Source organism: Vanacampus margaritifer, chromosome 16, assembly GCF_051991255.1.
Source record: "Vanacampus margaritifer isolate UIUO_Vmar chromosome 16, RoL_Vmar_1.0, whole genome shotgun sequence".
NCBI lineage: Eukaryota > Metazoa > Chordata > Actinopteri > Syngnathiformes > Syngnathidae > Vanacampus > Vanacampus margaritifer.
The window spans coordinates 15,898,098-15,911,423 of record NC_135447.1 but is presented as its reverse complement, the minus strand read 5'-3'; the positions used below and the strand labels follow the sequence as shown (position 1 = coordinate 15,911,423).

The following is a 13,326-nucleotide window of genomic DNA, read 5'->3' as shown; positions in this document are numbered from 1 at the left end:
TGGATGGATGACTAAAAGATGCAGCCATATATATTATTTTCCGCTTTTATGTTAACAAGATTAGAAAAACTTAGAAAAAAATATTTGATATAAAATTTGCGATTAATCGTGAGTTAACTATTGAAGTCATGCGATTAATTCCGTTTATGTTTAGTAGGACTAGGAGCGTTAAAATGGATGTTTGCATTATTCACATTGTGACAATTCCTCTGCAGTGATTTACCTCATCCGACTGAAGGTCAGGAACTGACACAGTGGTTTGGATTCGCTTGGTTGTTATTAGATTTGGTTTGATTGAAGATGCTGATGGTGAAAGAGACAAAACTGGGAGGATATGCTTTAAAATAGCTACTGTAACACTACCTGTTCACCAAAACAATTACAATGCTTGATAAATTGTGGAGTTAATGTTACATAGAAGTAATGTGCAATATGTAAAGAAAAAACGGTCGCTTACCATTTGTTTGTGATCGGTTCGTGTCCTCTAGACTCTTGGTCGATGATTTGTATCTTGTCGATAATGGTTTTAAATAAGATGGGATTGAGTGAGCAGAACCTGTCACAAACAAAACAACAGCACATTTCTTGTTTGCTACATGATTAATTCATCTTCTGTTACAATAAACTATATGCCTCCAAAACACGCTGTCATGTTTCGATTGAGAAAGTACCAGAAACAAACGAAGGACACATTATTTTATATCGGTGTTTTGGCATCCATTTAAGGCCCCGTCCACACGAAAGCCCGTTTCAATGTATCCGCACAAGTTTCTTACCGTTTGGGCAGTTCGTCCACACGGCGCCACTGTTTCGGAGCTTGAAACCGATCACTTTTGGAACCGGGCTCCAGAGTGGAAGGATTTCAAAACACCCCGTATGTTCCAATGTGGACAACATATGCGGGATACTCCTCCATTGATGACGTAGTGGTCGCAGCTCGATGACGATCCATTGTCGTGGTTTGACGTATGCTCCAATTCTCGCGTGACTGTGTGCGAACCGCCAGTCTGTCAACAACAATGGCGGATAGCCGTGTCGTAGTCGGTTTGCGCAATCTCCTTTGTTTATTTATGCTTTTACAGCTAAATATTTTGCGTGATGTTGTTGCACTTGAATCATCCGCCATTGTCACTTCTCCTGTGTTCAACTCACTGATCTGAATACATTACTGGATAGCTGCTAGCCCATACACACCCGTGCAAGCCGTTGAAGCTACAGGGCGGCCATCTTACTCTTCCCATCTCGCAAGAAGATTACTGTATAAACTACTTTGAAGACCCCCCTTTTGCATTATTGCTCAGTTCCTGAGACCCCAATATTATTGGCAGAGTCATCTTTTGTTGAATTACAGTTATAATTCTTTAATTAAAAAAAATACAAGTTTCCTCCTGTATCATTAAGCATATAATTTATACATGTATTTAAGGCAAGTTGTAAAATGTCTCAAGTCCTCTTGCTAATGTTTAACAAATTTAGAACATCATAAATCATGCCGTTTCTACTAAGTACTGTCTCAAATGTTCTCCAATCTCGATACTGTAAATGTATAGGATCATATGCAGAGAAACGTTTCTTGGGAGGAGTAACATGGCGACCTCGCAGCTTCAAAAGTCTTGGCCTATCGGCTATCCAGTCATATATTCAGATCAGTGGTCGGTGTCTTCTTTCGGACACTCGCATGTCTTGAAACGTTTTTGTCTGTACAAGATTTGTTTGAGGAACGAAGCCGGATTTGCTTCCGTGTGAACAGGGCTTAAATATTGGTCACCAACTCCAGTCCTTGGGTGCACCTATCCAGCTTGTCCGGATGTTTCCCTCTCCCAACACAACATTATCAGCTCATTAGCAAGCTCAACCGAAGCCTGAAAACGATCCTGATCATTTGAATCAGGTGTATTGGGGGAGGAAAACATCCAAAACACGCCGGTTAGGTGCCCTCGAGTTAGGCCAGAGTTGGTGACCCCTGATTTAAAATGTATAAAGTGAGATTAAAAAAAATTATAATAAAAAAAACTCACTTCCTGATCCTGTCCAGGTCAGAGACCTGACCATGGGTGATGTTTGTTGGCTGCCTTTTTCATCTTTACTTTGAATATTCCACAATCTTGAGCGAATTTGATCCTCCTTTGTGTTATCCTGGTATTCCACATCACTCACATGAGACCCTTGAGCAGCGTCATCAAATTGAAAAGGTGGCACATGGGCTCTCTCAGATGGCCCAAGATAGTGTTGATAATCTTGAGGGATGACAGATCTGGCAAGACATGGTACATCTTCCAAATGATCTGAATTATTGAAAGGCATTTCACCTCTTGGAGCCTTACACCCATATTTTGCCAGTTGTAAAGGAGAACAGGTGATTTCTGGTGGTTTAGTATCTGTCTGTTGTGTTTCATGTAAAGGACTTTTGCTTTGTCTTGGCATTGGCCTCACAGATTTGTTTTCATCAACTTTGGTTTGTGTGTTAATATCGATTGGAAATGTTTTAAAGGGAGAGGTTACATTTGAACTTGAGGATTCTCTGGGTAGGACTTTTGGGTGGCAAGTTTTAGTTGGACTCCGTGTGATTTCATATCCTTGGATTTTTGATTTTGGAGCTTGGTAATTGTGGTCGCTGTTGGTCCTTTCTTGAGGTTCAGGATTACCTTCTGGATGAGTTGATTGTAAATCATTACCAACGTCACCAAAACATTTTAGTTGTGATCTGTCAGTCTCTGGGGAAAATAAATCCATACAATCGGGCTTAGAAAAACTCACCATGACTGTTTGAGGATTTTTAGCCTCTTCTTCAGAGGTTTCTGTAGTATTTAAAGATTTTGTCAGAACAGTCTCAAAGGAAATAATTATATCTCCTTCATCTTCATTCAAGCCGTTGTCACAGAGCTGCTTAAATCCACCAAGATTGGATGGCCTGTCCTCCAAAGGCTTGACTGTACACTCATTGCAAAAAGTCTGTGACTCTAACTCTAATGAATTTGGAAAATCATTTGCATCTTCACTGATGAGCATGATATCCGTTCTGTGTGTTCCATCTTCCATGAATAAATCTCCCCTGAAGTCAGATTCACTCTTTAAGGAAGAAAGTTCTTCCTGAACACTGGTAGCACTTTTTGTATTCATTAATTGTCTGTGTTGTAAGAGATCATTTTTGTTACTTTCCACATCATAGCATGTCTGAACATTCTGATGAATGTACGGAACACCAACCCTTATCTTTGTGAGGTCTTCATTTACACACTGTTTCATAAAGGCATTATTTTTTCTCTCCACTGACTCAACATGTTTTTCCTTCAAAGTGTCTTGGTGAATGTCTTCATTGTCTTTTTGCTTTGTTTCTGTTGTAAGTTGAACAGTTGTACACTCTTGCATCTTAGAAATATCAGATTGTTCTTTGACAGCTGAAACTTGGTTCGCATTACAATGCGTGCTCTCGATTTGGACAGTCAAAGTGTTTACAGTGTTGTTTAATTGCGTGGTCACCATCAGATCTTGTTTTGGACATGGTATTTCATCTGTTTTCTCGACATCATTTCCAATGAGCAGCACCTGTTGAGGCTTGGATGAAAAACCAAGAGATGATCTAGCTAACTTTTTTTCTAAATTAAACTTGACAAAAGTAACAGGACTGAGTTGAAGAACATTCTGTTCATGTGGCCAGTCTGCGGCCACAGAATGACGATCCTCTTCAAAGACTAAGTCTTGCTTAGGTGAAGATGAAAGCGCTGCAAAGCTTCTGACATCATGTTCTTCATTCTGACAGAGATCTGTAAAAACGACCACAACCCACTTGATCAATGTATCACCATCTTTGCCAAACACAACAGACATTTTCGACATATGTTCTTCAACCAAATATGTATTGTTGTGAATGAAATTGAACTTCTAAAATATATATGAACTGGAAAGTAGGAAAATAGGCATGGTGGCACCAATGGTGGCAGAGGTGGATATACTTTATTTATCAAATCAAGCATCCACTGTGCAGCATATTAGGAAAAAGGAGATTGTCAGTGATAATCAGAGGTGGCAAATCCAGGTCCAGAAAGTAAAAACCCTGCCACAGTTTGGCTTTAGCCTCAGGTGCTAGCTAGCTAGCTAGCTCTCTCTTCAATGGCCCTAATCCTCTTCCGTAAAGTTGCCCATTCCTAGTGTAGGTCCTAGATCTACTTGGCCTACACTTGATCTAAGACTACAATAGCAAAATAAAAGTGAAAGATTCCATAATAGTTGGGAATCGAACTCTCAACCTCTGGGTTGGGAGATGACCACTCTACCACTGAGTCATGCCAATATTCCGTCAAAGATATATTGAACATAGAGGAGGGAAAACGTATTTACTAAATACTTTGATCAGGGGTGTCAATCTCATTTTTGTCTTGGGTCATATTCTTGGTACGTCTTCCCTCAGATTGCCATTGACTGTGAACCTGTTTAAATGTTAAATCACCTGATCATAGCATTACAAATACACAACAAATTCAAGGTTATTTATTATATAGGATGATTTGAGAATTTGAAGTTGCTATGGAAGTTGCTTTCATTTCCATCTGTTTTGAACAGGTGGGGCTATTTATTGCTTTCCCTTATTGCCTTGTTATTCATAATCTATGACAGAAAAGCAGTGTAGTAAATTCCATTTTCAAGCAGCTTCAAATCATGCGGTGTGGATTAAGGCAATGGAATGCATGTCTTTAGGGATTACCCTTTGTTAGCCTGGCATTTGAACTCTTTTTTTTTCTTCTTTTTTTTTACTTTTGACAACCCAAGACATCTTGAACTAATTTTCTACTTTCAAAATAAGTGAAGTGAACATTTCTGGCTGCACTGTACATAATACAGGACCGAAATAAAGTCAACACATAACTGTGAAACAACCATTCTTATTTTTCAACAAATATTCAAAACCATTTAAGCCCACTACAACCACACTCACTAACATCGGACTTAATGTTTTACAAATATCTGTTTGAAGAATATACAAACTTACCATGTTGTGATGTTTTGCTTGCTCCCTCAAATTCTTTTTCCTCACAAGTGTCAGGAGTGTTGAGTTCACTGTTGAATGGATTTTTTCTTTGCTTGAATCAAAGAGTAAATATTTAGGTTGGGTTAACATGTGACCATTCATATTTTTGATTATTTTCAATCATGCACCTACCTTTGAGGGTGACCATAATGACGATTTTCCTTGTTGCATTCCAAGGGAGTTTGACCTTAGAAACCGAGACAAAAGAGGAAATGAAACACCAGCCTATATATAAACCAAGATTTTAAAGGTGCATTGAAATTAGGTTGAAAAAATAATGGATAAATGGTATCTGCACTAATTTTCACACACTTAAATAATAATAATAATAACATGTAATATATATATTTTTTCTTTCTGAAATATCATAGCTACAATATTAATGACAACGCGTGGTAAAATCCGTATTGCGCCATCTTTCAGGTCAAACTTTTTTAAAATTCAAATTCATATTAATCGTCCGGCCACTTTCTTTCTTTGCTCCACTAGCTAGTATGAAGGGATTACACTAATAAAGAAATTACACAACGTTCCATGATAACAGCCACGAATACTGTGCGTGTACCAAAATCCCTGCATCAGAGATAGGCCAAGCAATGTAGCGTGATCACCTGCAGCCAAGGATGGCCAAGCGTTCATCGTATCGTGTGTGTCTTGCCCTCCACCAGACACCTGAGACTTGATTCACCGAAATTTATTTTGATTGATATTGAAATAAATTTATAATAAAACGATTATACATTGATTTTAAAACCTAATAATTTTTTCAACTACTCAAAACTATAACCATAGCCTTATGCACATTCATCCCTTCGTGTTGAACACTTTATTCTTGAACACTATTGTTTTTTTGTTTTCTTATAAAATATATGAAATTCAAGCCTCTTGCATTTTCATTCTTCATTGTTTGAATGAATTATTTATCCTCTATCATATTTATTTTATCTTAAATTATTTTCACAAGTCTGTGGGCTAACCTGGGACCTCAGGGATTGTATATTGTGCTGTCATGTGGAAATGTTGGTATGACAAACCCAAAAAAAGTCCTTGGATATATTTGTATCCTTGAATTTTGAAGAAAAGAAAATTCTGTGAATCTTTAAATGAAAAAAAAGTTGAAATAAAATAAGTAAAATAAAAATACTGTATGCTAAAACAGTAATTGCAAAACAAATACTGGGTGTTCCTGCGTATTTTGGCCTCTTAGGGGCAGTGTGGTGCCGTGCAGCCATGGTGTACACACAATGAGAACAGAAAAAAGTTGCGATTTAATTCTATTAACGTTTTTCCCGAATTGGGAAGAATTTGTGCAATCAATTTGTGTTATCGTGCCTGTGGGTATGCGTTTCCACAGCATTTGTGTGTGAATATTTATTTGAAGGACTATTGCTCCCGAAGTAGATGCTAACTTCCTATTAGCATTTGAATGGGATCCTCTATTCACTTGCGTTAGCATTAGCGCTAGGCGCGCGATGTGTTAAAAACGAAGCATGTTTTGTATTTAAATACACACTATATGTAATTCTCCTTATCGTGTGTTTAGTTTTATAATTAACTCTAACTGGGTTGTCATTAAACAGCTTAAAGTACGCTTAGAGGGACGGCAGAATCACACTGATCACACTGCTCCAGGCTTACTACAGGATGGTGCATTCAGGGTCCTTTCACAACGTAGGGAATTTCTGCATGCTGCACATTAATCGTTTTTCTTTCGATCATTACGTTTTAATGATCGAGAGAAGCCAAATTTGAAATTGTGATAAAATTTTAGTTAATTGTCCAGCCCTGTCAGATGGCCGTTGCTCGTGAGAACTGATAAAGTTTTAAGATACATGTAATAACCAACAAACGTATGCACTTGGCTGTCCTGTGAGCTGGCAGTTGCACATGCCTGCTTTACATGTTGCTTGACCCATTAACCTACGACTGAAGTGCTATTTGTATTTATTTATTTATGTGCATTAACAGTTTAATTCTTACCTTTCATGGTCAGGATGCCCACGGGGCTCCCAATTGATACCAGCAGGGAGGGATGGGACAAGTACTTGATTGGTCACTGCAGCAGAGGATGATTTTAAACGAAGTGATTGTATTATCCACCTTTTATCAACACCGATACATACTGAGTATTGGGTAATGACAGTTAAGGTATTCGGTTCCCTGAATGCATTGCGTGGAGGAATACATTTAATTAGTCTGTTCATATATGTGTGTTTGTGTTACTAGTAGTTGAATGTGTGTCACATTTGTTGAACTGTATATGTTGCACTGTCTTTATTTATTTTTTAAACAAGCCATGACGTGTGTAAAAAATAGTAACATCCAGGTAAATTCTTGCAAAGCATTAATATAACCTTATAATGGGCAGAAGAGAAGGTTGACATGGATATTGTTTACTGACAAAAACATTTTGTTAGCCATGTTGATATGTATAAATTACGACGGCGTATAAGGGGCCACGTATAAATATATATATTTTTTTAGAGTGCAAGGGCAATATTCCTAGAAAAAAACTCACAAATTTGCTACTTTATAATCTCGCAACTTTGCGACTTTATAAAGTAGCAAATTTGCGAGTTTATGAAGTAGTAAATTTGCGACTTTATAAAGTGACAGATTTGTGAGAAAAAAACTCTAGCGTACTACTTCAATGTTTGCGCCAATACTTTTCAGTCGTGTTTTAAAAAAAATAAGGAGATAGTAATTGCTTTAGCAAAGATGCCTCGCTTTACGAAGGTCCACATCCTGAGGATCAAGCATTTAAGTTAATTTAAAAAAAAACAATTATATTTACTTGTACATTTATGTTTCCATAATTATTATTTACACATTCATACATTTTGGTATTTTTTTTGTACAAGTAGTTAAGTTGATGTGTCGAATCTGCTGCTCTCTGTCTTTCACTTGCATTTACCTAAAGTATGCTAGCTTGTGATTGGTTAGTGTTAGTCAGCTGATAGGGGATCAGGAAGTGTTGTCGCTCTAGCTGCCGTGTATGATGAGTAAAGTTTAAATTAAGAATTAATCAGTCTCCATCATGAATTTTCATTTTAAAAACAGTGTCTCATTAACCACCAACGAATCCTCACGATTAGACTATTGACCTTTTGCATGTGACGTCACAGCCCCCATGGGAACGCCCCCTCCAGGACGCTGGACGGCAAAAGAGCCACTTACCCGTATTGTAACCATTGAATCTCGTACAGCGTAAAGTCCTTTATCTAATCCATTATCTTATAAAATGGTCACATCTTGCTGTGCTGTCGGTTGTACAGACAGACAAAGGAGTAAACCAACAATCCTTCCGCCGTCCGTCATAGGGCAGTCACTTGATTACGTGGTCAATGGTAAATAGCTATGCTACGTGTATTTCTAGTAAGTTTCTGACTTTTTTTTTCTCTCAAATCTGCTACTTTCTAAAGAATTTATGAGGTTGTTTTTTTTGCGACTATAAAGTGGCAAATTTGCGAGTTTTTTCTCTAAACATTGCCCCTGCCCTCTAAAAAAATATATTTGTATACGTGGCCCGTTATACACCGTCATAATAAATGGGTTACAGATGAATGATATAAAATAAATTGCAAAATGAGTTTCAGCCTATTGTGAACTCACAATTGCTGAGAGGTTTACTTGTGTGCCTAATTGAGGCTCTGATAAAGTCAGACCCATGGATGCGATCCTGATGGCGAAGCTGCTTGGTCTCATAAAACCATTCTCCAGTCAGATACCTGAGGTGGCTCTTGTCAGTCAGTGTCTTCTTTAAGTTTCTGTATGCAAATACAAAAACACAGAAAGAAAATCCATATTAATCGTTGCATAAATTAATATAATAATTCCTAAAATGACTATAGTGATGGAGTTAGATGAACTCACTGAACACGCTGCTCCTCGGCTTTCTTCAACTTAGCATCTCTTTTCAACACGGCCAGGATGGTCTCCTTTTCTTCCTCTGACAGGAAACTCAGATCAATCATGTTGACTGCCGTTCACTGTGTTCCCACGTGAAACTTTTTTTTCTGGGAGTGATGTGCTGCATTGGAATTTCATTTAAATTTAATTGGGAGAGTAGGCATACTTTCTAGACCAGTTGGAATCAGTTTAATGTCTTCTTCTTGAAACTGAGTCAAAAACAGTGGTTGAAAAACATTTGAAAAGAAAAAAAGATTGTTGGAAATAATAGATATGTAACATGAGGGTTCGTTGGTGGTTAATGGACAGAGATGGCAAATCCAGGTCCAGAAAGTAAAAACCCTGCCCCAGTTTGTCTTTAGTCTCTGATGCAAGCTAGCTAGCTACCTAGCAGGTAAACAAGCACCATGGGAGCTAGCTAGCTAGCACCTGGGGCCAATCGGTGGCAGGGTTTTTACTTTCTGGAACTGGATTTGCCACCTCTGTTAATGGAACAGTCTTTATAAGATGAGAAAAGCAGGATGGAAACGAATTTTTTGGGGGGAACAACGCTGTTTACTCGTCACACACGCAGCTCCAGCAGCAACACTTCCTGACAATTCATCCATCAGCTGACCAACACTAACCAATCAGGAGCTAGCAAACTTTAGGTAAATGCAAGTGAATGAGACCAGCAGATTCAACACATCAGTATAGCTACTTGCATATAAAAAATACCAAAATACATAAATGTGTAAATAATAATTCAAGAAACATAAACATGTACAAGTAAATATATACAGTATATATATTAACAGATTAACTTAAATCTTACTTATTTCTGACCCGTACAGATAAAACATTGGTAATACAATACCTGCTTATGCATACAGATTACGTCCATGTTCAAAAAGGAGTAGGATATATTTATTTTGTTTTGTTATTACTGCCCTATATCAACAGTATTTAGGAATATTTATATCTATACACACAATGAAATAAAGTACTATACACAACATTCCAATTTGCATCCTTATGTCACATGACCACATTTAACTACTAATATGTAGATATCCATCATATTTTAATTGTAAATGTATCACTGACCTATCAATTTAATAGTTCCTACACTCATTTTACTAAACAATACACATTAAACCCTTAATGTCCTTAATATCATAACCTCTTCTTAACTATTACATAGTCCTTCTCAAATAGTGGGATGGGCCCCCTGGGGGGATGCGGTTTTAATGAAATAATTAATACATATAGCATAATTATTATTTGGATAAATGTTTCGTGTTATCAGTAAAAAACGAAGAAATTACTTAAACTAGTACCTACCTCTTTTGTTTTTAACTCAATACCCAATATTTCTTGTGTCACAGAACTAAATGAAACAAAAATCAAGAGAGAAATACTTGTATCTGGTGTTACTTTAAGAAGGCAAGTCTGAAAGACAAGATTGTTTTCTTTGTTGAAGTTGCGGGGACATCACTTGCTTCCCCCTTAATGTCCACTTTCTTTCAGAAAACTATTATTAAACAGTACATACGATTTATTTTCTGGAAAAAACGAAATAAAAACAAAACACCAGTAAATCTAAAATTTCAAACACAGACGAATCCATGTTGGTTGAATAAAAATTTGTAACAATAAAGATAATTTGACTCTGCATATTTCATTAAAATCGTCTTTCTAACCCATATAACCTGACAACACGATTGATTATTAGTTCAAAGGAATAGGTCAATTTTTTCTAAAGTATTTCATATTCATTCCTTTATTAATCAATGTTGAATTTAAGATTATTTTCTCTAAAATGAAATTTATAGCATGCAGGAGTAAAAGGGAAGCCAGTTTGAGTTTACAATTGGAAGATTTTTGGAAAGTAAAGATTTTACAGCTTGTCAAGTTTTGCTTGCTCTATTACAAGAATCGTTCAGACAAAAGCAACTAAATTGGAATTGGAAATAGAGACAACAAATGTGATGGTCATTTTATCGCTCATACTCACACGCACGCAACACACACACACGCACGCAACACACACACACACACGCACACACAATTTAATAAACGTGTGTCTCGAAAAGCCATCATACCTTCGTCTGTTGCTGCTTCCTGAGTAAATCCTACTAAAAGAATCCAGAGGGGCTAACGTTGGGAGGGGCTTAAAGCACATTAAGAAGGGAGCAGACCACAACCCATGAGCATGGATCGGTGACTGTTGTTCAAACCTGTTCTGATGAGTTCTCATTTAGAAGATGCAAATCAATATTGTAGCACAAGACAAAAATTGGAGAGGTGGCCCAGACAACAAATTCAACAGTCAAACAGTCTTTTGTCTTCATTTAAGAGTGTGTGTCTTGGTTGCACAGATTATTTGCTTGTGGGTTATTACTGTACTATTATTATTATTATTTTGTCTGATCACATTTCAGCTTCTGTGTTGCTATATTAGTGTAAACTCTAGTTACGTCTGGAGGACAAAAACTGCCAAAATTAAAAACAAATAAATGACTAAATATATAAATAAATGAATAAAAGTGAAAATAAAAACAGATATTAAAAAATATAATTCAAAAACTAAATACAAAAATAAATATAAATGGAAATAAAAACAATATATGTATCCATAAATACATTGTAACAAATTTCAGTAAAATCTACAGTAAAAATTACAGCATTTCCTTGTAATTAAATTTTACTTTATTTAACAGTCTACAGCAATGCATTCTGGATAAAACAAAAAGCATTATGGGTAAAAACAAAGTACAGTAATTTGTTGCGTAATTAGTGGTAAAATACTGTAAATTTTAGAACAACTATGTTTTGACACGTATATATGTGGATTACAGGTAAATACTGTAAAGATTGTCAGGTTTTGGCGGGTATTTCTATAGGAGAAGAAGCAAATTGTCACCAACACAATTGGTGAGTAATATTTTAGCAGAAGGGCAGTCTACACATCGCATTTCTCTGATAAACAGGCAACATTACAGCTAACATTCATTTATGCACTGGGCTGCAGAACGAGATTTGATTTTACAACGAGAGTGGTACGGTGGCTGACTGGTAAGCACGTCCGCCTCCCAGTGCTGAGGGTGTAAGATTGAGTCCGGGCTTCGGCCTTCCTGGGTGGGGTTTGCATGTTCTCCCCATGGTTGCGTGGGTTTTCTCCGGGTGCTCTGGTCTCCTCCCACATTCCGAAGACAGGCATGGCAGGTTAATTGAACACTCGAAATTGTCCATAGATGTGGATGGCTGTTCGTCTCTGTGTACCCTGCGATTGGCTGGCAACCAGTTCAGGGTGTACCCCGCCTACTACCTGAAACTAGCTGGGATAGGCTCCAGCACCCTTTTGAGGAATAAGCGGTTAAGAAAATGGATGGATGGATTTTACGACATATTGCATTATTTAGGTATAGTACAGTATAGTACTTTAGTTGCCAGTATATTCCTGTAAATAAGAAACAGAATACAATAAACTATTGTAAACTAGATTATAGTGAATTGCTGAGTTCTTAAAAAAGTAAATACAGTAAGTAACAGTAATTTATATACAGTAAATACTTGTAAAAAAAATAAATAAATACAGTAATATAGTGTAAAAGGTTTTCACAGTAGTGACATTTTACAAGAATTAGCTGGCAACTTTTTTGCCAGTAATTTTTTGTAAATTCTACAGTCAATTTGTTACATTGTAAATAAATAAAAGTAAAAAAATAAAAATAAAATGAGTCAAAAAATAAAAAGGAATGTTAAAATAAATACAAAATAAATAGAATTAAATGTAAATAAATAAATAAAAATGCTCTGCTCTAAAATAATAAATTTATTTATTTCAGGCTGCAGATAACCCAAGACACCCCCTCATTTGAATAACATTTCAACCTGACAGAGCATCTGCAGCATGAAATAAATAAATGTGAGAGCAGAGCGTTTTTACTAATTAATTGATATTTAATTATATTTTTTAATTTATTTTTGTATTTATGTTAGCACCGTCAAAGTTAAAGCGTTAACTGATTAATTAATCACAAAAAAATATCGCATTAATCATGAATTAACGAATTTAATTATTAATTTTGACCATAGATTATCCTTTAGCATGACAGTGGATGGCTACGTTTAAAGGTAGCACAGGTTGTGTTTGAGCAATAAACATAATTACATGCATTAAAGTAAAGCATTTAATAAATGTTTGTGTATCACATTTAGAATACTTGTTCATGTCAAAATATTGGGGTCATTTTTTTTCCATTTTAAATTATGGAAGTAATTAACTGATTAGAAAAAGAAGAGGATGAGCATGTGCAGTGGATAAAAAAATGTTGAAGACGTCCTCATAACATTAAATGTCAAAAGAATTAACACATAAACTGGTGCTCTTCAAATTTGGCGGGGAA

The 13,326-nt window shown here is 36.4% G+C and overlaps 1 protein-coding gene across 4 annotated transcripts in view; it reads right to left on the bottom strand.

Annotated features, from left to right (window-relative positions):
• Nucleotides 1-13,326, bottom strand: part of sytl2a (synaptotagmin-like 2a) — a 78,907-nt gene that overhangs the window by 11,529 nt on the left and 54,052 nt on the right. For 2 of the 4 annotated variants that reach the window (XM_077547598.1, XM_077547601.1), the window contains exons 2-9: nucleotides 8,900-9,056; nucleotides 8,639-8,793; nucleotides 7,007-7,082; nucleotides 5,159-5,213; nucleotides 4,988-5,078; nucleotides 2,019-3,764; nucleotides 458-556; nucleotides 224-303 (exon numbers count right to left, since the gene is read on the bottom strand). In XM_077547598.1, the coding sequence (XP_077403724.1) occupies nucleotides 224-303; nucleotides 458-556; nucleotides 2,019-3,764; nucleotides 4,988-5,078; nucleotides 5,159-5,213; nucleotides 7,007-7,082; nucleotides 8,639-8,793; nucleotides 8,900-9,000 (2,403 nt within the window). In that variant the 5' untranslated portion in view covers nucleotides 9,001-9,056. Of the gene's footprint in view, nucleotides 1-223; nucleotides 304-457; nucleotides 557-2,018; nucleotides 3,765-4,987; nucleotides 5,079-5,158; nucleotides 5,214-7,006; nucleotides 7,083-8,638; nucleotides 8,794-8,899; nucleotides 9,178-11,019; nucleotides 11,036-13,326 lie in introns of those variants that run through there. The other 2 variants (XM_077547600.1, XM_077547599.1) reach the window with 2 other exon arrangements.